This window comes from Cupressus sempervirens, chromosome 3 (assembly GCF_028749045.1).
Source record: "Cupressus sempervirens isolate cs-2001-9-10 chromosome 3, ASM2874904v1, whole genome shotgun sequence".
NCBI classification, from domain to species: domain Eukaryota; kingdom Viridiplantae; phylum Streptophyta; class Pinopsida; order Cupressales; family Cupressaceae; genus Cupressus; species Cupressus sempervirens.
This window is the reverse complement of record NC_143120.1, coordinates 981,203,151-981,228,427: the sequence shown is the minus strand read 5'-3', so window position 1 is coordinate 981,228,427 and position 25,277 is coordinate 981,203,151. Positions and strand designations below refer to the sequence as shown.

The following is a 25,277-nucleotide window of genomic DNA, read 5'->3' as shown; positions in this document are numbered from 1 at the left end:
TATATAAACCCTCAAATTTAGGTCGAATAATCCTCAGTTCCTCTTCCTCAAACAACGCAAGTTTTGCGGATTTCGCCAGTCGTGCTCGCTGTCGCCTTGATTGGCCTACGTTCTTTTTCAGTCATCAACATTTTCCACATTTTCTCAGGCCAAGTTCCGCTAACCCAGATAAGGGCCAACGCGAGTTGCCGGATGGCATCACACCAATTCTGCTGTAGGCGGGTTCCCATACACAGCAAACAACTCCACGAAAATGAAGCATCAGAGTGTCCGAAGATGAAAACCCTAGTTGAGGGTCTCTAGAAAATCAACAAACTTTCCTGTAAGAAACGAATTTTTCTCATCTTTTATCAATATATAGGGAAAAGAATAAGGGTGTTGTTTTTGCAAATTTGCAGTGTTGTTTTTATCATTAATAAAATGGATCCTGTGGGGGAAGAGGAATTGGACTATGAGGATGAGGACTACGTACCAAAGAAAAATTTTCAGGCAGGAGGAGAGATTTCTGCCCTTGCAGAAGAGGAAATGATGGGGGAAGACGATGAGTACGACGATCTTTATAACGATGTTAACGTGGGTGAGGGCTTTATTCAGAATGTTGGGATCCCCAGTGAAAACGAAAATGGGGTTGAAGAAAATGATGGGATGAGCCAAATGATCGAGTCTTCTCAGAGGGTGGAAAATGATGGGAGTGCTGAGAAGGAGGAGTACGATGACGGTTCTAAGGGTTTGGGTGATAACTCCAAGAATCTGGGAGAAGGTTCTAAAGGCTTCGGGGAGGGTTCCAAGGGCCAGGCAGTCGTCTCCAAGGGGCCGGGAGAGGCCTCCAAGGGCACTGGAGAGAGCCAAGGTCTGAAGTTAAATCTTGGGCAGGGGTTTAGAGGGCAGGAGGATGTCAAAAACGGGGATTTGGGAGGCAGCGGTTCGGGAGTTAGAGGAATGGTTTCTTTGGCGGCTGTGAATAAGAGTCAGAGTAAGGGTTCTGTGAATGAGAACAGTAACGCAGGGGGCACCAGGAACGTAGAAGCAGGAGGAACTGGTGGTGGTAACGGGGGGACAATGCTTTTTGTTGGGGAGTTGCATTGGTGGACTACTGATGCCGAGCTAGAGGCTGAGTTGTCGAAGTATGGGAGGGTTAAGGAGGTGAAGTTTTTTGACGAGAAGGCCAGTGGGAAGTCGAAGGGCTATTGCCAAGTGGAATTTTATGATGCAGGTGCGGCTAATGCTTGCAAGGAGGGGATGAATGGGCATATATTTAATGGGAGGCCTTGTGTGGTAGCATATGCTTCACCGCATACGGTGAGGCAGATGGGTGCTGCTCAGATGAATAAAAGCCAGGGACAGTTACAGGGACAAACACAGGGGCAATCACAGCAGAGGAGGACTATGGGTGATGGAAGTGGGGGACGTGGGGGTGGTGGTTCTTATCAAGGTACCAGTGACGGTGGACGAAATTATGGGAAGACAAATTGGGGTAGGGGTGGACAAGGGGGCAGCAATAGAGGGCAAGGTGGTGGACAAGGAAGGGGAAGGGGAGGTATGAAGAATAGTGGCAGCAGTGGTGGTGGGGGTGGCAATGGGGGTGGAGGTCTTTATGGTCAAGGGCTTCCAGGGCCTCCAATGGGAGGTCCTCCAGGTGGAATGATGCATCCCCAGGGAATGATGGGTCAAGGATTTGATCCAACCTATGGTGCACATATGGGCAGGGGGGGAGGTTATGGTGGATTTTCTTCACACGGACCTCCATTTCCTGGGATGATGCCAACATTTCCTCCAGTTGGAACTGTGGGTCTTCCTGGTGTGGCTCCTCATGTCAATCCAGCATTTTTTGGTAGGGGAGTATCCGGCAACGGAATGGGAATGTTATCTAGTGGGGGCATGGATGGGCACCAGTCAGGGATGTGGGGAGATTCTGGTATGGGTGGTTGGGGTGGAGAGGAACATAATAGGAGGATGAGGGAGTCAAGCTATGGAGAGGATGGGGGATCAGAATATGGATATAGTGAGATAGTCCACGAGAGAGGGGGAAGATCAAGTGCCCCTAGGGATAAGGAAAGGGGAACAGATAGGGACTGGACAGATAGGAGACGCCGTGATGATAGGGAAGCAGATTGGCACAGAGATCGCTATAGAGAGGAGAAAGATGGTTATATGGACCAGAGACAACGAGAACGTGACTGGGAAAACGAAGATGACTGGGAGAAAGAAAAGCCGTCAAGATCCAGAGGTAAAGGTCGGATTATGGAAGAAGATGATCAACGTCCACGATCAAAGGAAACAGACTATGGCAAGAGACGCCGGTTACCTGCTGATACAACCGAATGATTGTGGCTTCACCCCGTGCCTGGGGTTTGGAATTTGAAGTCTGTAAATTGAATGCTCTATTTCCACTTTGCTAAAATGGAGCATAATGGAGGCAAACAATGAGTTCTGACTGATTTCCAAGGCATGACTAATAGACTTCATATTGATAATTCATTGTGGTGGCATCAATGTTCAGACCAGTTATGGAGTGGATTGGCTTGCCCTTTTAATTTCTAGTCTGCCTGTTATCTTGCTAGCAACACACGTACATGCTGGGAACACATGAAACTGAGTACAAGAGTCTTGGTGTGATTGCAAAGAAAGCGATACTGATAAACGTGAAAAGAAACGGCTGGCTTCGGCTTCAGTTCTAATAGGTGTGATACACTGGTTGCTTCATCTTTGATTATCAGAGGCAAGACTTGCTGATCTTTCCCTTAAAGTTTAATTAAATTTCAACTTCTTGAGCAACTTTATGATCTATATGCTACAATGATTCCTTTGACCCTCTGGGTCACTTGTTTTCTGCAAACTTGTTTTATTATATAGATTGGTTCTTTCTGAGATGGGTGCGATTAAAACATGTTTTTATCTGAAACTTCACTGAGCTATTCTTTTTGAGTTTATTCATTCGCCGTGAAATGTTCAACTCTACAAACTTATTCCTGCTTTTAGGTATTCTGAATGCTTCTTGACATGCAAATAACCAGTGTATTGTCATTGAGACTGATACGTGATATAACATATCAGTACTTTTCTTATTCTATTTGCTTACTTGTTTATGTTTTGAGTTTGTATGTTGTAAAGGGAGGGGAAGTGTTTCTTTATACGGTTTAGGATAAACACTCCAGTTTTTAAAAGGATCTCTTAGTTTTCAACTATGTAAGATTTGTTTTGCATCAACGTTTGTTTCACACTCCTGATTAATCATTAGGATAATAGAGAGCTTGAGGAGAACAATGCCTAGGATGCTCTTACATTTGCATATATCTAATTAGACCATGACCATTCTCTAAACTGCTAGTTAACATATTTGGGTAAAATGTGCTCATTCAGTTTATTGCCCAACAATTTGGACTGGGACTTTTATAAATAGGATTATGCTCTATTGGTCATAGATTTAAATAGCCTTGTTTGTTCACTGGGTTATGTTGCAGTGGTTTTGTGGTTTCATATCCAGATATGTTTGCTTTTAGTTCTGACTTTCTACCTTTTTTTCTGGCTTCTATTTTTCTAAGATGATTCTGGAATAATGAATAACTAATGGCAATAAGTATTTCAATTTGGCAATACATTAATGTTAAAATGATTTCATATCTAATTGTGCAAGCCACACCGTGCTTTATTTCTGCCATATGAATGCTTGACGAACAATTATCTTATTCATCGTGTCAATTCCTTTGTGTGTTTTTGGTTTTTAGATTAAATATTTGTATTGGTTTTCAACAGAATTGTAAGAGAAGTGAGGTATTGAAAAAATATTCATCACTTGTGTGTTGTCTTAAATCTTGTTTGCAATTTGGACTACAATAGATATAACTTAAATGATTGTTTTGACTTATTTATTTACGGTACTGTTGTGATTAGAACCATAATTCAGAAACTTGACAGGCCTAATGACCCCGAGTGAGGACATACAAAAACTAGGCAAAATATGTTAACATTTTGAAACACAAACTTGTAAAATTATCTTAACGAAAATGCATGAAATTGAATTTACAGAGATCATAAGTAGTTTTTCCTTCACTTACAGAACACAAATTGAGTTCAATTCACAGTATGGTGTCATATGATTTTAAATTATGTATCTGTAAAAATATTTTACAAATTTCATTTGTGGAAAATATGGACCCTAAATATTTTTGTCTTCTTTTTAATATGAAGTCAGAGATTTGGGTGCAGCATCCTTTAGTGGGTTTGAAGGGATTTAGATACAGTGCCCCTGGTGGGGTGTAGGAGCAGAAATCCTAGTGCATAATCCTCTTATCGTACAGCCAGGGTCAAGGGATGGAGCCCCTGCTGCCAAGCCCAAATTAAGGTTTTGAGGGGCAGGGCCCTTCGCTGGAGTTGAGATACAAAGCCCCTGGTGGGTTGTAGGAACAGAACTCCTAGTTCATAACCCATTATACAGGCCAGGGTCAAGGGAAGGAGCCTCTGCTGCCAAGACCAAACTAAGGTTTTGAGAGCACATGGACCTTCATGTCACATGCCATTTTTCAAATGCAGCTGAGGAATTTTAAAAAATTGATCAATCCACACTCTAAATCACACAAAAGTTCTTGTAAATGGTAGTAGGCTGATTTTTTAATAATTTTTTATCTCTGCTGAATGTATCTTACAAGCCTACGAATTATTGTTCAGTTTCTGGCCCTTTTCAGAGTGTGACTATTCTCAGAATTTCTATTTAATGATTAGAACACCAAGTGTGCTTGTTAATGGATGTCTGGGCACTACAACAACCTATTCTTCTTGTCTGAGTATTTCCGAGTAAGATGTGTAATGGATACTGTGTTTCAGCTAAATTCATTGTATTGTCACCTTGCCTACAGGTTTAAGTTCAGCTTTTTAAACTACACGCACAGATCATTCTTGGGATTGACATAGGAAAGTGAACGATAAAGTTTTTCAATTAATTGGAAAAACAATGGAAACTCAGAAGACACTGAAATTTAAAAAACTAGAGAAAAATGAGAGTAGATTATAAATGCCAAATTTTTAATAAAAAATGCCAATTTCATAAGGGTGAGTGAGCTTGAGAATCGTGTTTTTCCCTTAAATTTGCGATTCTTGATTAAATTGCAATTTATTGCCCATTTTATTTTGCCATGGGAATCGTGGTTGAGTTGACAATAAAAATTTAATTGGATCCTGATAGGCATGAGTCAAAGCACAAGTTATTGTAAATTTGTGCTACTATTTCTATTGTCTATATATCTATAGCTGCTTTCTTCCCTCATCTTCCTCTCTCTCAGTTGAGGGTTGACCATAGTTGACCCAATGTCAGTAGAGGTATTAGCGTATAAGGAAGTAAGTGAATAAAGGGGAAGGTTCTGTCTGACCATGAAAAAGGGTTTTGTCTGACCATGAAGAAAGGTTCTGTTTGAAATAATAGGAAAGTGACTCTGTGTTAAGGTCGTTTAATGATTTGAGATTTCACTTTCCTATTTTGAAAATGATAAAATCTTTAGATAAAGCATTTTATCATGAATTCATTAGAATTTACACGACTGCTGGGCTTTGATGCCTTCAATTTCTTTGATGTTTGCATAAAGTGCTGTCAGAGATTTACTCAATTAACAGTATTTTGATCTTCTAGTTAATAGTCCGAACCTCTCTGAATGCAAATGGGAGTGCTTAATTTGAGATAGAAAGTGAAGAAGGTCTATTCTAAGAAGTCTGCTAGTCTACATAAATTATATATATATATATATATATATATATATATATATATATATACATACATACATACATATATCCTTCTGCCTATCAATAAAACCAGGGCAATCTGTTCAGGTTGTAATTGATTTCTGGCTGCTAACTGAAACATGAAGAAAACTCAGTTTGAAAGACATAAAAACATGTTTTCTTGTTTTTGTGATCATGTATATGAAAATTTGTTTTTGTAAGAGTGAATCAACTGACCCACTTTAAATCAAATCTCAATCAATCTTATCTACATCCTTTGTCCTGTATAATAATTTCTATTCTATAGAACTTAGAAGGTATAATACTAAGATAGAGTTCATGCTTTTGAATATTTGCTTGGTATTTTTTTTAATTTCAGTTTTCTTTTTGGCCTTTTTTTAATGATTTTGAGTCCGTCTTTTTTATTATGAACATAGCTAGCATGTTTTGACAATGATGGATCATCTAGACTAGAACTTAGTAACTGGTCTAATGTCCATTATGATTTTTTTCATCAATACTTGTCTTTCATAGGTGGCTTTGCTGGTTCCATCAATATATTGTCTCCCCTTTGATTCATTTCTCTGACCACCTAATGTTTGAAGCATTTCAATGTTTTGACAAAAGTACTTTGACTGGTTGTATTTAAAGGAGATGAGCATTTGAATGATAAATTTTCCCAGCTGATTTACTGCTGAAAGAGCGATTCCTTAGGCTAATTTTTACCAGTACAGGTAAATGTGTGTCCATAAATTCTTAGGCTCAAGCCCCAAAAGTCATTGGTAAAAATTCATGCTTCATTTGGTGCCTAAATTTCAAATGATATGTCAAAAGGTTCACATACAAGGGCTAATCTGGAGTTCCCTTAGGTCAAATGCTGAATTGCACTTTCACTGCTTTGTTATAAGGCCTTCTAACAAATTGTCAAGTGCATAATTTTAAACGCCAATAGCAGATCTTTTGAATTCCTAGTTCTTTACCGACCATTGTAAAAGGTCTCTGTGTGGATCTAAGCCTCACAAGTTAACATATTATGCCATAGTTGTGAAGGGTTTTGATATGCTCAGGCAGATCTATGCTTGTTTATAACTGTATGGAATCTTTCCTTATTCCCAAAATTTAATTCTTCCAAAACCATCTCGTTGCCCTCTTCCCTTATTTTCTGCAGAAGATCCTTGTTAATTTTGCTGCAAAGATGCAGAAAGTGCAAATACAAGAGATGAATTCCTTTAGGTTCAAGAGGTGCCTCAAGCGCTAAGTGGGGACAATGATTCCTTGACTAAATGTGAATTGATAAAATGTGGGGAAAGTGGAAATTTTAAGATAATGTAAATAATGAAGTAGGAAAGTCATTGAAAGACTGGTAAAAACAGGTTGTAACAGACAATCAGTGAGTGGAAATTCACAAAAACCTAAAATAGAAGATAGATTTGACTCATGACTGAAGTTTGAGCTCAAAATGGCAAGGACATGGCGATCCGTACCTGGGATATGACGGGAATGGTGATGTGTTCCTGGTATTTTTGTCCAAATTTCTCACAAATAGTTGGACTGTTCTGATGTGCCCAAATCTTGTCCAATAGTTTTGTAACCTGTTCTTGCACACAAAAAAACAAGGGAGAAAGTTCAAAAAGGGGTTTCCCTTAGTCAAGCCTCTATTTAGGAAACAACCTTGAAATGAAATCCAATAAAGGAAAGTGTATTGTCTTGTAGCAGAGGTTCGATCTAGAAAATGAAGCATATCATACCTTGTGGATGTAATCACTAATGTAAATGTGATCAAATATGTTGATGCAATAGTTTTGACCAAACACAAAATCCAAAAAGAAATCATGAAAGTCAAATCCTCATGGAATAGATGTTGTAATTCACCACAATGTTTGATTGAGGAGAAGAGAGAGAAGACTTGAATGTAGATAAATGGATGTGGATCTCCTTCCTTGATAGAAAACTCCTTTGCTTGGCCTCCAATAGGGAAAAGAAGCTAATTCCATGGAAAAAAAACACCTTGATTGCTTGAGAAGAATGAATGCTTAAACTTGATGGCTCTTGATTGCTTGATTTACTTCGTTGCACTTGATAACTTGAATGCTTGATTCTTGGAATATTTTGACAATAATGGATGCTTGCTATATGATGATGGATCCGAAATGAAAAGAGATGGGGGTTTATAACTTTATACACATCTCACATCATTTTGGGGGCTAAGAATTAAAAAGGTCAATCATAGGACCAGATCTCCCTGAAAATCGTGGCAATGATCTTTCGGCCAATTTGGGCCTCATTCTCCTAGGACATGTTGCCCATGTCCCTAGAAGATTAAACCTAGGTTTGATCTAGGTGCTAGGAACACAAGATACGTGCGGGATTTTTGAGTACAACTCTTTTTGGTGTTGAGACAAATCACGAAGGCCAAAGATAAGTATATAGGACCTAGGTGAGGAATAAATTATGGGATTGGATGAAAAATAGAGGAGCACACTTGGAAATAAGGGCTTACCTCGATTTATAACAAAATTGAAAGGAATGGAGAACCCAAATAAGTATATGGGGGCCTAGGTGAGGAAATTAATCATGGGATTGGATGAAGAATAGAGTACACCTGAAAATAAGGGCTAACCTCGATTTTGAATAAGATTGAAAGGAATGGAGGACCCATATTTGAATTTATGTACCCATTAAGTGCCATATGAGGTCATACCATAGAAAATGCACTAAAATAGGCACAAAATAATCTTAAAATTTTACACAAATTAGGTGTTTATTATTTAGGACAATACATTTAGCCCCCATTTTAGGGGGAGTATGAGACAAACTCACCTTATAATAAATGAAGAAAGAGAGGAGAAGGAAATATGATCATAGGCAAATTGCAAAGAGATACGACATCAACAAGTTCAGGATGCAACCCCCGAAAAGAAGGATCTCAACTCAAACATCAATGTACAAGCGAAGGAAAAAATTACAAATGGGAAAGTCAAAGACAAAGACACAAACCATAAAAAGGGTTTAGTTCTAAAACCAAATCTTCAAATCAACTAGTAGAAGAGACCTCGATTGAACACATCTCAACCATCAATATCATATTTGGAAAGCTGTTGCAAGAGCATAAGTGACCACATAGAAAGAGCATGTGTATCACCAAAGACAATACATAACTCTTTGATCTAACCATTAGCATAGCTATGAGAGCATGGAAAGAGAGTGAGAGATTGCAAATCTAATAGGCTAGCCATTTGTTTTATGCTAGGTGATCCATGGGAGAAGAGTAGAACGGTTAGCAAGTTGTGTTATGCTACTTCCACTCATCCCAAAGAGACCTCGATTAAACACATCTCAACCAATAATGTCATATTTGGAAAGCTATTGCAAGAGGACGAGTGACTACATAGAAAAAACATGTGCATCACCAAAGATGATACATAACTCTATGATCTATTCCATTAGCATAGCTACGAGAGCATGGAAAGAGACTATGAGACCGCAAATCTAATAAGCTAGCAATTTATGTTATGCTAGGTGATCTATGGGAGAAGAGTAGAAAAGTTAGCAAGTTGTGTTATGCTAGTTCCACTCATCCCAAAGATAAAGGAATATTGATAGTCTGACGAGCTATATTATGCTAGTTAATTCTATATTGAAAATTGCGTATGGGGGGTTAAAAAGTTTTTGCGCATATAGGTGGCTTAAAAAGTTTTTATGCATATGGGTGGCTTAAAAAGTTTTTATGAGAAGGGCGGCCTAAAAAGTTTTTGTATTCAGAGGTGACTTAAGGGATCAGTCTTACGAAAAACATTGTCTTCGTGTGGATTTGTAAAGACATTCAGACCTAAGGAAAGCATTGTCCCCAAGGGGATGAATGAGGATTAGTCCTAAGGAAAGCATTGTCTCCTCAGGGATCAATAAATAAAAGGGTGCATCGTATACAAGGGAGGGCATATGTATGCCCCCCTCCTTATAATGGCAACATAGGTTGGATCACAAGGAAAAGAGAACAAGGATACCTACTTCCAACAACAAGAAGATATCCTTAAAGCAACAATGTATGTCATAACCTTAAGAAAGAGTGAAAATTCTTGTCAGTTAAGGAGATAGATTATCGTAAAAGGATATTCTGCAAGTGGGAAGAGACCCTTGAAATTAATAGATCTTAGTTGTAAGATAAACCTTCATTAGTTCTTGAAAAAAAGGCAACTCTTCAAGACAGAGGGGAAGAGAACAAGAAGAGTGTTGTATTGCTAGGTGAAAAATGTTGATGATATAGCTCCAAGGCATATCTTTGTGTTCTAGTTGTTTTTGTAGCATGTTGCTGATCCATCTTCTATGTGCTATGTTTTGATTCATAAATTTATAATTAATAATATATATTCTTTGCAGCCATTTTGACTAAGATAACCGGTCATCTCTCTTGTAAACGTTAGTGGTTATCTTCATATGTCTTGATGCTTCAAGACAATGAAGAGTCATTATCTTTATAACGATTTCGCTTCAATGATTGTCAAGACAATGAAGAGTTTGCCTCTTCATGTAAAAGAGATGTTCATACTTTTAGATGGTATTCAAATTCTTTTAGGTTATGGTTTTGATATTTCTTACCAGGACAATCGTATGTATGCAATACTCTTTATTGTCTGTTGATATTTTTATATGCTATGATTGTCAACAGACTCAAGGTTGAAGATGGGCTTGATGGTACATCGAAATCCAACTCTTGGAAATTTAGAGTTCCTATTTCATTGGAAGAAAATGATCGTCTCGATTATGTGGAAAATGACGTACTTGAGTCATCTGATGAGTTTGAGAAAATTCAATGGAAGAAGAATGATATCAAGGCTAGAAAGTTCTTGATAGATTATGTGAAAGATCATCTTGTGTTAGTTATATCCAAGATGAAGTAGACTCTTCAAGACCTCTATGAGATCAACGATACCAATAGTCTTCTTGTCTTAAGACAACAACTCCAACATATAAAATTGGCTAAAGAAGAGTCAATCATATCCTTCATGAAGATTATTGAGTTAAAAGATCAACTTTATGTGACTGGAGATATAGTTGAAGATAGACATAGTTATGCTGGCAATGAATGGTCTTCCTCAATCTTGGGAGATTTTTATTCAAGGTATATGTGTAAGATCTAAAATTTCTAAGTTTGATTGTCTTAGAGCAGATTGCATTCAAGAGGAATCCAAGTTGACAACAAGAGTAAATGGACAAAACTCTCATAACAAGGTGAGTTGAGGAGTCTGTACAAACTTTTTGTTCGACTAATTGAAGCAGTAGTGCATGACTCCACCAATTCAATTGAGCAATGACATAAGGGTCCATTTGTTTCGTGAAGATGATAGGAATTGGCTTTTCCATAACCCGGATTTGAATTTTTTTGTGTTTATTTCAAAATTGGCAAATTGGAATTGGAATTTGCGACTTCCTATTATCAAGTAGGAATTGAAAATCAAAACCTCGTTATGTTTTTTGAGGAGTGTAAAAACAATAAATTGGACTACTTTTTGAAGTCTGCCTTCAACCCCAAGTTTACGAATAAAAATGTGTCTTCACACGCATCTTCCGAGTGAAACGAACGGTTCAAGTAAAATCCCAAAAATAGGAATGAAGATTTACAAAACCTTGATTTGACAAAACCAAGATTTGTAGAAATCCCGATTTCTACAATTCCACGAACAAAACGAACCCTAAGAGACTTGCTTACAAAGTTCTTCCATACATGGAGAAGATGGTTACTGCCACTAGTTATGAAAGCTCTGTCAGAAACATGATGATATTTGCAAATGATGTGCGCTAGGTAAGAATATTATAGTTTTTTTTTTCTAAATAGTGAAAGTAGATCAAAAGGAATTTTAGATCTGATTCATTCTAATTTATGTAGGAGAAAACACATCTGGAGGCCTAGGCCTTCAAAAATCATGCATTGAGGGAGGGATCAAGAGGGAGTTTGTGTCCCCTACAACCCCTAGCAAAATGGAGCTGTAGAAAGGAAAAATAGAGCTATAGTTGATGCAGCTAAAGCTATGATTCATAATCATATCTACAAACTTTTCTTTGGGAAAATGCTTCTAGAATTGCTGTGTATATTTAAAATTGAAGCCCTCATAAATATGACTCCTGAAGAGTTATTTATAATTGTCAAACCTAAGATTAGTCACTTCAAGAATCTTTGGTTGCCTTGTTTATAATCACATGTCTAGTGATAAAAGATCTCAACTAGAACTATCAAGCCAAAAAGGAATGGGTTATATCGAGTCTTCAAAGGGTGTGCATGATCTACATTACAGGGAAGAAACAAATTGAGATCAACAAAGATGTTTCATTTGAAGAAGAATTAGCCTTCAAAAGATCAAGAGGGTCTTCTATCACGATAGACAATGAAGAATAAGAGACACCTTAGGACAGACATTTATCCTGATCATTCTCCTAAGATTCAGAGGGAGTGTACTAAACCAGACGAGATTTTTGATCCAGCTGATCCCATAGAACCTATTGATAGACCATGTAATATTATATAGGTAGAAAGAGACCTTTATGGGCTAGACAAACTATGTAAGAGGAAAAAATATGCAGGTCCTTATGACACTTTTAGAGGAAGCAAGAGACCACAACAATTTTCAGAATATGTGGCATTAATCATTAATTACTCATATAATTGAGTCTGAGCCTTCTAGCCTTGAGGAGACATTTGATCAGCAAGTGTTGAGATATGCTATGTTAAAAGAAAATCAAACAAATTTTCAGAATATGTGTCATTAATCATTAATGACATATAATTAAGTCTGAGCCTTCTAGCCTTGAGGAGGCATTTGATCAGCAAGTGTTGAGATATGCTATGTTAAAAGAATATTAAACGAATTTTCAGAATATGTGGCATTCAACAAGTCATATCAATTGAGTTTGAGCCTTCTAGCCTTGAGGAGGCATTAATCAGCAAGTGTGGAGATATGCTATTTAAAAAGAATACTGATCTATCATGAAGAATTTTTGGATTTTGTACATGTCAAAATAAAAATTAGTCATGTCTTCTGAGTGGCTTATTAAGATCAAGCATGAGCTAATGGAAGTATTGAGAAGTACAAAGCAAGATTTGAGGCAAGAGATTACTCTCAAAAGGAAGGAATAAATGATGAGATGTTAGCTCCCGTTTCTTATTATATATCTATTAGGACTATTATTGCTATTGTATTGGCTAAAGGTTGGAAGCTACATCAAATGGATGTAAAGATTGCATTTCTTAATGGTGTAAGTAAAGAAGTGTTCAGTGAACAACCAAATGATTTTGTGATTCATGGGAAGTATTCTCAATTATGGAGATTGAAGAAGGCATTTTACAACCTAAATCAAGCACCTTATGCATGGTATGAAGGGATTGATCAATACTTGAAGAGTTTGGGGTTTTCCAAGAATGATGTAGATTTAGATCTTTACTTCAAGATAGTTAATGGTGAGGCCTTAATATTGGTTCTTTCCATTGATGATTTATTTCTTAGTGGAGAAGGTATTCTCATTGTCAAATGCAAGAAAGATTTGGTCTCCGAGTTTGATACAAAGGATTTGGTCTTATGCATTAGTTTCTAGGACTATAAGTGTGGCAAAGACCCAATGAGATTATTCTTAGTCAAGAGAAATACACCATAGATATCTTGAAGAGGTTTGGGATGATGGATTGCAAGTCCATGCCTATACATACACATGGAGCCAAATTTGAAGAGTTGAGTGATGCTGCAACTAGCTCTGATTTTGTAAATCCCACCATCTACAAACAACTGATTGGATCTTTGATGTATCTAGTGATTACTAGACTAGATATTTTTTATGCGGTGAGCGCTCTCAGTTAGTTCATGTGTGAGTGAAGACGAATCTTCCTAGTTTTTAGCAAAGCATATCTTGAGATACTTGTATGGAATAGTTGGATATGGCTTGAGACATACTTTCGACGAAGATCTAAAGTTACAAGGTTATTCTAGTTTTGATTGGGCTGGGAGCGTAACTGATAGGAAAAGCACATCTAGATGTTGCTTTAGTTTGGGTGTGCCAAGATTCATGGTGTAGCAGGAAGAAGATCACTGTGGTACAAAGTACTGTAGAAACTTAACACATTGCAACTTGTGAGCAACTCGAGAAGTAGTATAGCATTTGAAAGCTTCTTGCACGATTGTTTGGTTAGGCATTAGAGCCAATTGTGATTCATTGTGATAATCAAAGTTGTGTGAAGGTTTTTGTCAATCCAGTGTTTGATAATATAATAAAAATATGTGGAGATCAAATATCATTACATTAGAGATATAGTGTTGAGGAAAGCAATTCAACTCGAGTATATTTTCACTGATAAACAAACAATTGATATTCTCACCAAGCCTCTGTCTTGGGTGAAATTTCCATATTTTCAAGGCAAGCATGGTATTGTGTAGAATGTTGCCATGGTTGAGAGGGAGTCTCAATGTTAGTGATCCTTACTATGTGCTAAAATGTATATTTCTTCGAGATTGGAAAATATGAGGCGAAAGCCCTTTGAGAGATGCTGCTTTTTCCACTCATTGGAGTAACCATGGTGGAAGTCATGTTGAGAGACTCCATGATGATATCAAGTTGAGTGTCTTCGTGATGAGCACTTGTATATATGTTTCTTTCCACACGTGGGAGTAGCCACGATGGATGTCATGTTGAGTGACTTGATTACATTATCAGGTTGAGTGATTTCGTGTTAAAAATCTTTTCTACAAATGGGTGTATGAAATATCCCCTATCCGGATATTTGCTAATTTCTCTTAAAAACAAAATAATCAGAATTAAAACCTTGTAGATGTATTCTATCACAAACGAATCCAATGCAATAGCCGAGAGATGTTTAACCAACTTCTTCTTAATAATATTCAAACTCAGAAATAATAATATTCAAACTCAAAAATAGGCAAATGGAATACAATACGATGTTTAAACCAGAAGATTCTTCACAAATTAATAACCAGTTCCTTTTAGAATAATATTCAGAATTCTAGGCATATAGAAATGCATTACAGGCTTATAATGTTGAAACTAGAAACTTCCATACAACTCCGCAAATACGTTATTGCATTACACAACAACAATACAATAACCAGTACACAGAAACCCAATCCTAAATAGAGATTTAGCAGTCAGATTGGAAAGCTAGAATAAGAACCTGTAAGCGCTAATGAAATACCTGAAATGATGTTCCTCAGGACAATGGGTTTGCGTCCATTGTCTGCTAGCACGAGGGGCTACGTCCTCTAACTAGCTGAAAGCTGAAGCTTTCTGAGACCCTCACAAGAGAGAAAACTGATCTGAATAACAAAATCCAGCATGCCCAACAATGATCCTCTATCCCCTCTTAATACACAAACCAAGACTCTTCGACTCCTCTCTAGTTTTCGTCCTATTCCTTGTGACTCTTCAACTTCTCTCTGATAAATTGTCTTATTCCTCCTCATCCTCTTGTGACCACATGGAATAATAATTGGACCTTTAATAATAAATCTCTAGCTTACATAGTCAAATTTAGTATTGTAAATTCATTCCTTCGTAATAATTCTAATGTCCCCAAAGAAGGGACATTATAGTTTAGCCATTGTGGGTGTAATTTTGAGAGTTACAATGACATAGATATCCGGAAAGTTATCTCCCTAGCTAAGGAGGAGTCTTAACTGCAAGAGATATCTTTCATTTGTAGCCATCTCTGTAACGTGTTGCTGCTCCACCTTTTACGTGATTTGTTTTTAACGTGTTGCTGCTCCACCTTTTACGTGATGTGTTTTTAACGTGTTGCCGATCCACCTTCTATGTGATGTGGTTTGATTCCTATTCTACTGATGTTGATTCATATTTTTATAAATATTAATCTATATTTTCTGTAGATGTTTCAAGTCAGACAATTGATTGTCTCTCTTTTAAATGTCAGCGGTTATCTCCATATTAACGAACATTTCAAGGCAACGGGAAGAAGAGTCAATTATCTTTGTAACAACTTCGCTTTAATGGTCACGGCAAACTCTTCATTGTCAAGACAATGAAGAGTCCGCCTCTTCATGTGGAGGAGATGTTCATACTTCTAGATGGCATTCATATTCTTGTAAGATATGGTTTTCATATTCTTTGCTAGGGTGATTGTATGTATGCAATACTCTTTATTGTCTGCAAATATTTTTAGATGCCATGATTATTGCCTCAAAGATATTGATATTAAGATAGATTGTTATGGTCTGCGAATAAACATTGAGAGAAGTGTTAGTATTTCATTACTTGAGTTGGTTTTGTGCGAATTGTAAATCAGACTTCTGTTTATTCATCAACAAAGTGATGTTTTGTGGTTGGGTTTTTCTCCTTTAAGTTGGAGGGTTTTCTCAAGGTAATTATTGTTTTGTGCATAGTATTTTTGCTTTGTGCTGCTTATGCTCACTTCTGGTATAAAATCAACAAAAAATGAGATTCTTGATGAAGGATGACACACTTTAAGCCTGAAAGTAACGAGATTTGTTTAGAATGAACATAGTTTTGCAAGTAAGGAAGTGATTGTAATTTAGGATACACCACTAGCATAAGAGAATCTTGAATCAAAACAAAACCATATCTTGTAAGAAAAGAATGTCACATGATAAACAAATGCCAATTTACTAGGGAAAATAGATCCTTCAAAAGAAAAAGGAAGAGGAAGATGAGCACATGAAGCCTTGCTCCCAATTGTGAAGGGAAAGACAAACATAATACATTGTATGCCCCATGTGATATTTCTTTATAATAGATATGCACTTTCCAACAAAAATAAGTTGTAAACAAGGATGTAAATCTCTTGAAAAAGAGTGAATTCTAATGTAAAGCAAGTGCATTTATGGAATAAAGGACATCATATTACATGAGAAACAAGTCAACAAAGAGAGAATGAATGATTCATAGAAGAAGCCATGATCAGCCCCTAAATGAAGAATTATTTTATGATAGACATGTTCTTTGTGGCATGAATAGGATTGTTAAGCAAAGATGTAAGCATCTTGTGTGAAACAAAGAATCTCATACCAAAAAGGATGTACAATCATAAAAACAATTCGAATCCTTAAAGATATAATGAAGAGAAAAGAAAAGGATGCCGCATTATGCAAACTTATTGGGTAAATCAATCAACGACACACACACACACACTTCCAAAGCAGGAAGAGAATGTAAACAAGGATGCCAATCCATTGGAGAGAAGGATCCTAGACAAACAAGTTTATGTATGGAAGGACATCATAGTATAAAAGATATAACCAACAAAGAGATAATGGATCTTTCAATAGGAGAAGAAAGATAAGGTAGAGAGACCTTGTGCTTCAAGTGAAGAGACAAGGGAGAAAACTTATTATGATGCTCACAATTTGCATTGTGCAAAGCAAAGAGACCCCAATAATGTAAGTTACTAAATTTACACAATAGAGAGCAACATAATCGGAAAAAAAAGATGCTAAGGTATGTTTTTGATATCAAGAAAATGTAAAGCTTTGTTTTTAAGCAAAGAAGAGATCTATCAACCAAATCTTGAACAAATTGTCTCAACTCAATGCAATTAGCAAGAGAGTATTGCTATGATAAAAGAAACACAAACTCACCATTAACAAGCCTTTGATTCTTTCGAAAAATTTCTATTAGGGAATCTGATTCTAGATTCATATTTAATTCTCCAAAACATTCTTTTAGCTAACGTCAAGCAGTCATCAAAAGGAGATGTGACAACAGATGGTGTTGGTAAAAGAATATTAAGGGGGGTGGGGGGTGGTTGTGATGAAGTCAAAGTAGTATCTTGGGGTATGAAACCTAGACCACACCTAGTGACTTGTGTAGGATGATCCATAGGAACCTTAATACTGTGTTTATTAATGCCAAGACCTAATCCATTGTAATTTTGTTGATTAGTGATATCATATCCTACATTGTAATTGGTTTTTAATGTTGAAGGTAAAGGAGATTCATTTCGAGCTTTATGGAAATGTGTTGTATAAAGAGGAAGGTGAGGAGTTCTATCTTTAGGTGGTGAAGAAGGCTTATCAATATCTTCTTGTCTACTCAATATTCTTGTAGTAAAATCATCAACAAAATGTTTTAACATCCGGATTATGAATAGTGCTTGGATAAAAGGAAGATTATCTATAAGACCATCCAAGGAATTGGGTAGAGTAGCCTCCCTAAGACTATGGTAACCTTTAGGGTTGCCACTGCACCTAAAGATTGACCAGTTAATGCTTGATACAACTGTTGATCATTTTGCCCCCCCTTGTTTTCCAAACGTTGACCAATTCCATGAAAACCAGGGTGGTAGCCTTGATCCACGTTCATTGACTAATTATTAATTGCCATGCAAGCCTAATAGGAATATGACAAAAATCTTTGACTTTTCTCTTTTATTCCCAAGTCTTGCTCTTTTCATATTTGCATGTTATATCCTTATGAAGATTTCAAGTTGCGACCTTGTGACTGCTCTTCAGCGCATGATTGCAAGTCAAGATTTGCGTCAGAAAAAAACCTTGGGCTTGCAATCTTCCCCATCGTTAGAGCTTCCAGATCAACAATCGACATATTCTTGCTATATAAAGTTGCAAGGTTTTTAGCAAATGGGAGAAAACGACATGTTGACACGTGGACAAGGTGGTACCAGATTCAGTACGTGGGCTGCACAATGAAGGACGTGTCAGAGGGGTAGTGCTTGATGATTGGTTGAGGGTGCTGACTATGTTGGGGTTCTTTAATCATATTGCTACTGTTAGATCTTGGTACATCAACGATGGTCGCCATCTCGCTTTCCAAAGTTACATGATGTTTAATGAAAGCGAGAAAATGACATTGTGATGCGTGTCATGGTGGGCCCTTGCATATACCTTGTTCGCATGATCGCAAGGATAACGAATATCTCATCGAATGAAGGTTGATCGTTTCAATTGATTTCATTCCATCGAGGTGAGCTTCAAGTTAAGTTGCGAAAAGTCAATAACAGTCAAAATTTAGTGTTTCGCATAATCGTAGGGGCAAGAAATGTCAGACCCATAATTGCGGTGATGGTGTGAAGGTTTGATTTCATGATGTCGCAGGGTTGCAACAGTTAATGACTTCAGGTTGCAAAGCTGCGATTTGAGGCAGTCAACAAGTTAACATAGGGTGGAAACTGGATGAAATGGCAGAATGTTGAGAGATTATTGGGCCATGTGGCGAGGTTGATTATTCAAATGATGACACGACTTACTTGGCATGGTTGCAGACACGACATGAAGCAACTCTTTAATGACAAACTAATTCCTTGGTCGTCTTCAACTATTTTTTGATGATCTCCATGCTTGTTTGATGCAAGGGACATTCCATCGCAGCCTTGAGTTATCCATTCACTCAACCATGCAGTAATGACTGTTGTTTTTGTCTCTTCGAGGTCAGAATTGGTATGAAAGACATGATTTTCTGCATATGGACACACACCCGATCAAATCTTCCTTGGTTCAACAATGATTGTTCTCCGGAAAATTTAATGGCAGTAGTTGAGCTCGGCTTAAGGAAGAAGTTTCTTAGTTATGCTTGAACTATAAAAGCAAGTTTTGTAACCCTTCCAAGGGTTGGTCTTTTCTTTGATTCTATAGCATTGTATTCTATGCTTTGCTATTGTAATTTCCCTTTTTCCTTTGAATGAACATAATTCTCTATTGTATCTCCTTCTTTCATTAATATATCGTGCAATATCTTCTTGCCTTATATTGATGTCTTGCTTTCATTCTTCGGTTATATACTGTGTCTATTTATCTTTAGATTGATATAGAGTGAAGCTCTTTCCTTATATCATTTTATCGATCTCTGATTTGTGCATGATTGTTGAGTCAAAGTTAATATAGAATTTGTATATCTGAGAATTGTATTAATGAACTGTGCTTCCCTGGGTAGAGACAAGATTAAACAATACTATCTGGTGTATCACCCCTCTAGATTAGAATAGGTAGTTTGGTTCTATGCATTCCTTCTCCCTTTTCCTCTCAAGAAATAGTTAGGTGGACCTTGATAGTAAGGAAGCCGACCTTCTCCGAAGACTCAATCTCTAATTGCAAAGTTCTACATTTTCAAGATTGTTTCCATGTTACACGAGGTTGCCTTTAGGTAAAACTTTAGGCAAGGGTGCAAGCTTTTGTGTCAACAACAACCACTGAACTTATAGAAGACACAAGAGGCAACTAAGCCATGTCGCAAATCCAATGAGGGATGTTGGCTCACGGACAAACACCCCCATTACTCACCGTGGCTTGCAAAGATTTGAATATGTGACCAAGCTCTGATACCACTTGTTAACTGCTAGGGTTGTCGTTGCACCAAAAGATCAACCTTTTAATGCCGGATACAACCACTGGACTTATAGAAGACACGTGAGGTGGTTAAGCCGTAACACTAATCCAATGAGGGACGCTGGCCCATTGCCAACATACTTTCCATTAAAGTAGGTTGCGGAAGAGGAGATGTAGGTCTCTTTTAAAATGGAATCTTTAGGAGCTAGATCTCTATCATCATGATCAGTAGGCGCTATAGGGGTGGAATTAGGAAATTTTATATTAGTGTTATCTTTAGGTTCATCCATAGACCCGAATGTAATCAACGTATTCAATGTATTTTGATAAAAATTGAATGATAAAGCCACATAGAATATTGGTAGAAGTCTTGAAATATGCTTTACAAGGAATAAAGATGTCTGTTACCCTCATAATGCCAGGAAGGAATACAAACATCATAACAAGCACGAAATTATGATTCACTCAAAGTAAGGAGAAATGTAACAACATAGTTTACCATACATTGATCTAACTTTGTAAACTCCATTTTAATGAAACTTAACAAGCACAAAATGAGATCTAACTTCAAAATCAGAAGCATTTAAGATTCAGGCTCACCAAAATGTACTAGAAGGAAAAGGGAAAGAATGTAAATAGGTAGATCACCTCGCTTTCTCACAATTGCACTTTTGGAAGGAAGATATCCTCAATAGGCTCAAGGGGTGACTCAAGCACTAAATGGGGACAATGATTTTGTCAATAAATATGAAATGTCTGAAAGTGGAAATGATAAGATAATGCAATGCAAATGTTGAACTAGGAAAGTCATTGAAAAACTACTCAAAACAGACTGTAACAAAAAAACAGTGAGTGGAAATTCATAGAAACAAAAAAATAGTAGACAAATTTGACCTGTGCCTGAAACCTGAGCTCAAAATGGCAGGGATATGATTACAATGGAGATATGTTCATGGTGTTTTTTTGTGACATTTTCACAGATCGTCTGACTGTTAGTGATCTCTCTAAATCTCATCCAATAGCTTGGTAACTTGTTCCAGCACAAAACAATGTGGAAGAAGGTTGAAAAAGGGGTTTGCCTCAGTCAAATCCTTGTTTAGGAATCAATCTTGAAATGAAGTGCAATAAAGATAAGTGTGCTGTCATGTAGCAGAGATGAGGTCTAGAAAATGAAGCTTAGCATGCCTTGTAGATGCAAATACTTCTTTAAACGTAATCAAATATGTTGATGCAGTAGCTTTGACGAAACACAAAAATCCAAAAGGAAATCATAAAACAGAAAACCTTATGGTATAGATGTAATTCACCACAATGTTTGATTGAGGATAAGAGAGAGAAGACTTGACTGTAGGTAGATGGATGTGGGTCTCCTCAACAGAAATCTCCTTTGCCTGACCTCCAACGAGGGAAAGAAGCTAGATCTATGGAAGAAAACACCTTGATTGCTTGAGATCAATGAATGGTGGAATACTTGAACTTGTTGGCTCTTGATTGCTTGATTTGCTTCCTTGCACTTGATAACTTTAATGCTTGATCTTTGAAATACTTCAACAAGAATGGATGCTTGGTGTATGATGGTGGATCCAAAATGAGAAGAGGGGTTTATATACATCTCACATCATTTCGGGAGTTACGAATTATGTGGGCTGACTGCGAGACCAGATTTCCCCCTAAAACCTTGCCATGGGTACCTGGGCTAATTTTGAGCCCCATTCGCCTAGGGCATGTCATCAATCCCTAAGAGAATGAGCCCAGATTTGATTTGGGTGCCAGGAACATTAAGGTACGTGTGGGATTTCTGGGTACAACTCATTCTAGAATAGGGACAGATTACGAAGGCCAAAATCAGATATATAGGGGTCTAGGTTAGAAAGTGAATTATTGGACTGGGTGAAAAATAGAGGAACACACAATAAGGGTTAACCTCAACTTTGAACAAGTTTGAAAGGAATGGAGGACCAATATTTGAATTTATGTACCCATGAAGTGCCATATGAGGTCCTACTTTAGAAAATACACTAAAGTAAGTACAAAATAGTCATTAGATTGTACACAAATTAGGCGCTTACAATTAAGCACAAAATAGTCATTAGATTGTACACAAATTAGGCGCTTACAATTTAGGATGGTGCAATAGTTTTTGATTTGAAAATATAATTCAATCTTAAGAAAATGGTCTTTTATGGTAGGTGACCTGAATTCTTTTTTCTATTTGACTTACTATACTGTATTACTAAAGATTTTGAAATACATTCTTATATGTTTTTGTACCTGAGTGGCTAATAAATTATCCCACTTGCTTTTGATATATGCATTATGTCTCTTTACAAACATATGATCACAAATCCTTTTTTAACATCTGGATATAACATTCAAGCTTCCTAGAAATAACTAACAGTATTATGGGCAACTCTTTTCTAAATGAAAAATGAGCTATTATTTGACATTCAGATTAAGTGGCTCACCCATTTCGCCATGCCACAGACTAACAAAGTTTTTGCCATGTCGTAGAGTAATAAGTCATTGAATGCCGTGATGACTAAGCACATTGTATATCTCTTCCTGGGTTAAACAAAACATCAAGGTAATGCCTCGTATAGCTTTAACAAATCAGTCGTTCCTTTCTGGAGAAAGTATAAGTGTATTATTCTTTAAATACTCTCCTTGCAGTTTTGCAAATAGTCACTTGGTCATGTTTACTTTCCCTATGAACAAGTTTTGCATATTTCTTAATTTTGATTTGAGATGTTTCAGGAAAAAAATGTCCAATGAAATATGTTCAGAAGTTTGTAATTCAATGATAACAATATATATATTTTGAATTCTGTAAACTCTTTTGAGTGATCATTGTGCATTAGATGCCACATCTAGCAATTTGGTTTTGGCGATGTACCAAACTCTTAACAGTTGCAAGTTGTTATTAATATCGCCTGACAATATGAATTTAAGGCTCTACTTTGGAATGCCAATGCTTTAACCATTTGAGCTTAACCTAATATATTGTGCTTCAGACAAACTGGTGATGCATATTTCCCAATTTTGATGTGTAAAGGGAATATTTTAGATTTCTTTGCTTTCCATGTTTCAACCTCACGGAAACAGATAATTTCTGCCCTGTACTTTGTTTCTGCTATCAATGTTTGCAGTGTTCTCTAGTGGCATCACCATTCTGAACAAATATGCTTATTTCTATTGAAATTACATATTTCTTTATAAGTGTCTTCTATCATGGAATAACTTAGGTTTTTGGAGATGATGCTTAAGGAGTTTATGACACCTACTGCACGTTTTTTCCATGGTCTGTGTGAATCATCTTTACAATTTACTAGCATATATTCCAACTTAATTGTTTTTGGTTTATGTTCTGGATATATTATATGATTTACAAAACTACTTCTATTGTGGGATTCCAGTTGCATTAGTTTTAGAATTTTCTTTGCATGTATATATGATTTGCATTCATTCATGTTGGATTAGTTTGTTTGCCCAACTCTATGTCAATTGTTTTTGTGCACAAGACTCATGATTTGGTACATTGCTATTGCTTTAAAGTACAGAACCAAGGCAGGAGCCATTGAATAATGTTGCTGTATAATATTGTTTCCTTAAATTTACATTCTGATGTTCTTGGAGGGTATAAATTTATTTTGCTCATAATTTAACCACTGGGTTATTATTTTCTGCATGCTTATAACTCTTTAATAGTTGTCTGCATGGTCCTTTTTGATGTTTGAGGAGGTACAAATTTATGATTACTACCCTTAAATCTTACAGCATTTGAATCTTTGCAGTCCACCAGAGTCCCAGTATTGTGATGGAGAAAGTCAACTTCCTGCTGTCCTCTGTTGTTCGTGTTGGAAAGATTTAGGAAATGACTGTTAGTACTTAAATGCCGTTCATGATTTTAATTGTCTTACAACGTAACATACAAATGCCATTAGAGCAAGAGGATTTTGTAGTTGTAATTCTGCAAGGTGTTTTGTTGCTGGCTATAGGGATGGATAAAGAGAGAATATATGTGAGCTGATTATAGGGTTTGTTGAACTTTCTTTGTAGCCATTTGGAGGACACATCAATTTCATCTCATTGTAGCTTGAGATTGAAATGAAGATGGATCCATCTGGTGACACTTACAAGTTTTGTATCTCCACTTGGTGCAGTGTAATGGCAGGAAAAGTCCCATGTATATAATTGTGTAATATGTAAATTGAGAGACTTTTCTTAGGGGCTTTAGATGTATGGGAATGTTCTTTGTCTCAGTTTGCTGGTTTCTAGTCAGCTGGATGGCACTTTGTGGATGCTGTATTTGAGTTGGATGCTTAAGCCTGGCAAGTATTGTAACTTAGAAGCTGCTTTGTTTCCATTTGATGTTATTTCTTGTTTGACAAGACAGCCCAGAGTCAAGATTTTTGTCAATTGTGAAATTATTCCATCAAGAACACGAGGGAAAATGTAAAATTCGTTTGTACTTGATTTCCACTAATAAGGTCATGGTTCTTGTACGAATGCACATTTTCTTTCACTTTTAATATAAACAAGAACAATGAACTTGTTGGTCAGGGTATTATATCAATAGTTTGCAACTTCGTAGCAACCTCTATATGATGGTTGAACGGTTTGTTTGACTAGTTGTAAGTGCTGGCGGCTGTGAGTGGAAATGACAAATTAATAGACTTGAAATTGTTGTTTTCGAACTTTGTAGTATCATATATAGTACTTCATTATATTTGGAATCAAGCGTTGACCTGAATAGGCATTTTTTGGGAATTGCCAACTTTTCTAACTGCCTTAGGTTGTGCATTAAACTGCCAGTTGCGGCAATTAACAGCACAAGGGGTGAAAGTAGCATAGTTAGGTTTGTTCAGTAACTTTGAGTTGGATTAGTGCTATCTTTTAATAGGTTTCTGTGAATCACAGCCACAGAAATGGATGACCTTCTAATGTGCCTTGATCAGCATTATTTGTGTAAGTGGACAAACATTCAAGGTTTGAAGGGACTCAAAGCGCTTATGTCTAAGGACTTGCTGGCAGTGCACTTACTTGGAATGAGAGTGTTGAAAGAAGTGACTATCAGTGCATATCAGGCATGAGTTGAAGTGCCTTTGTCTGATACATTTTATTTTGATAGAGGGGTCGATTCAAATGTGCAAAGAGAGATTGATTTAAATTATTTCATTGCGAGCAATGGAAAGTTAGAAATTTGAGTTTAATAGGTTTCTGCGAATCACAGCCACAGAAATGGATGACCTTTTAATGTGCCTT

The 25,277-nt window shown here is 36.9% G+C and overlaps 1 protein-coding gene across 4 annotated transcripts; it reads left to right on the top strand.

Moving 5' to 3' along the window:
- On the top strand, window positions 1-24,517 carry LOC149570037 (uncharacterized). Of its 4 annotated transcripts, none has more exons than XM_089822689.1 (2): window positions 1-322; window positions 399-2,870. In XM_089822689.1, the coding sequence occupies exon 2, from the start codon at window positions 421-423 to the stop codon at window positions 2,323-2,325; it is 1,905 nt and encodes a 634-aa protein (XP_089678815.1). In that variant the 5' UTR covers window positions 1-322; window positions 399-420; the 3' UTR covers window positions 2,326-2,870. The 4 variants fall into 4 exon arrangements, 1 of the variants encoding a protein (XP_089678815.1); XR_016362885.1 differs by adding an exon at window positions 23,807-24,517 and having other exon boundaries at window positions 3-2,681; XR_016362884.1 differs by adding an exon at window positions 23,807-24,517 and having other exon boundaries at window positions 3-2,719.
- The last annotated feature ends 760 nt before the right edge of the window (window positions 24,518-25,277 follow it).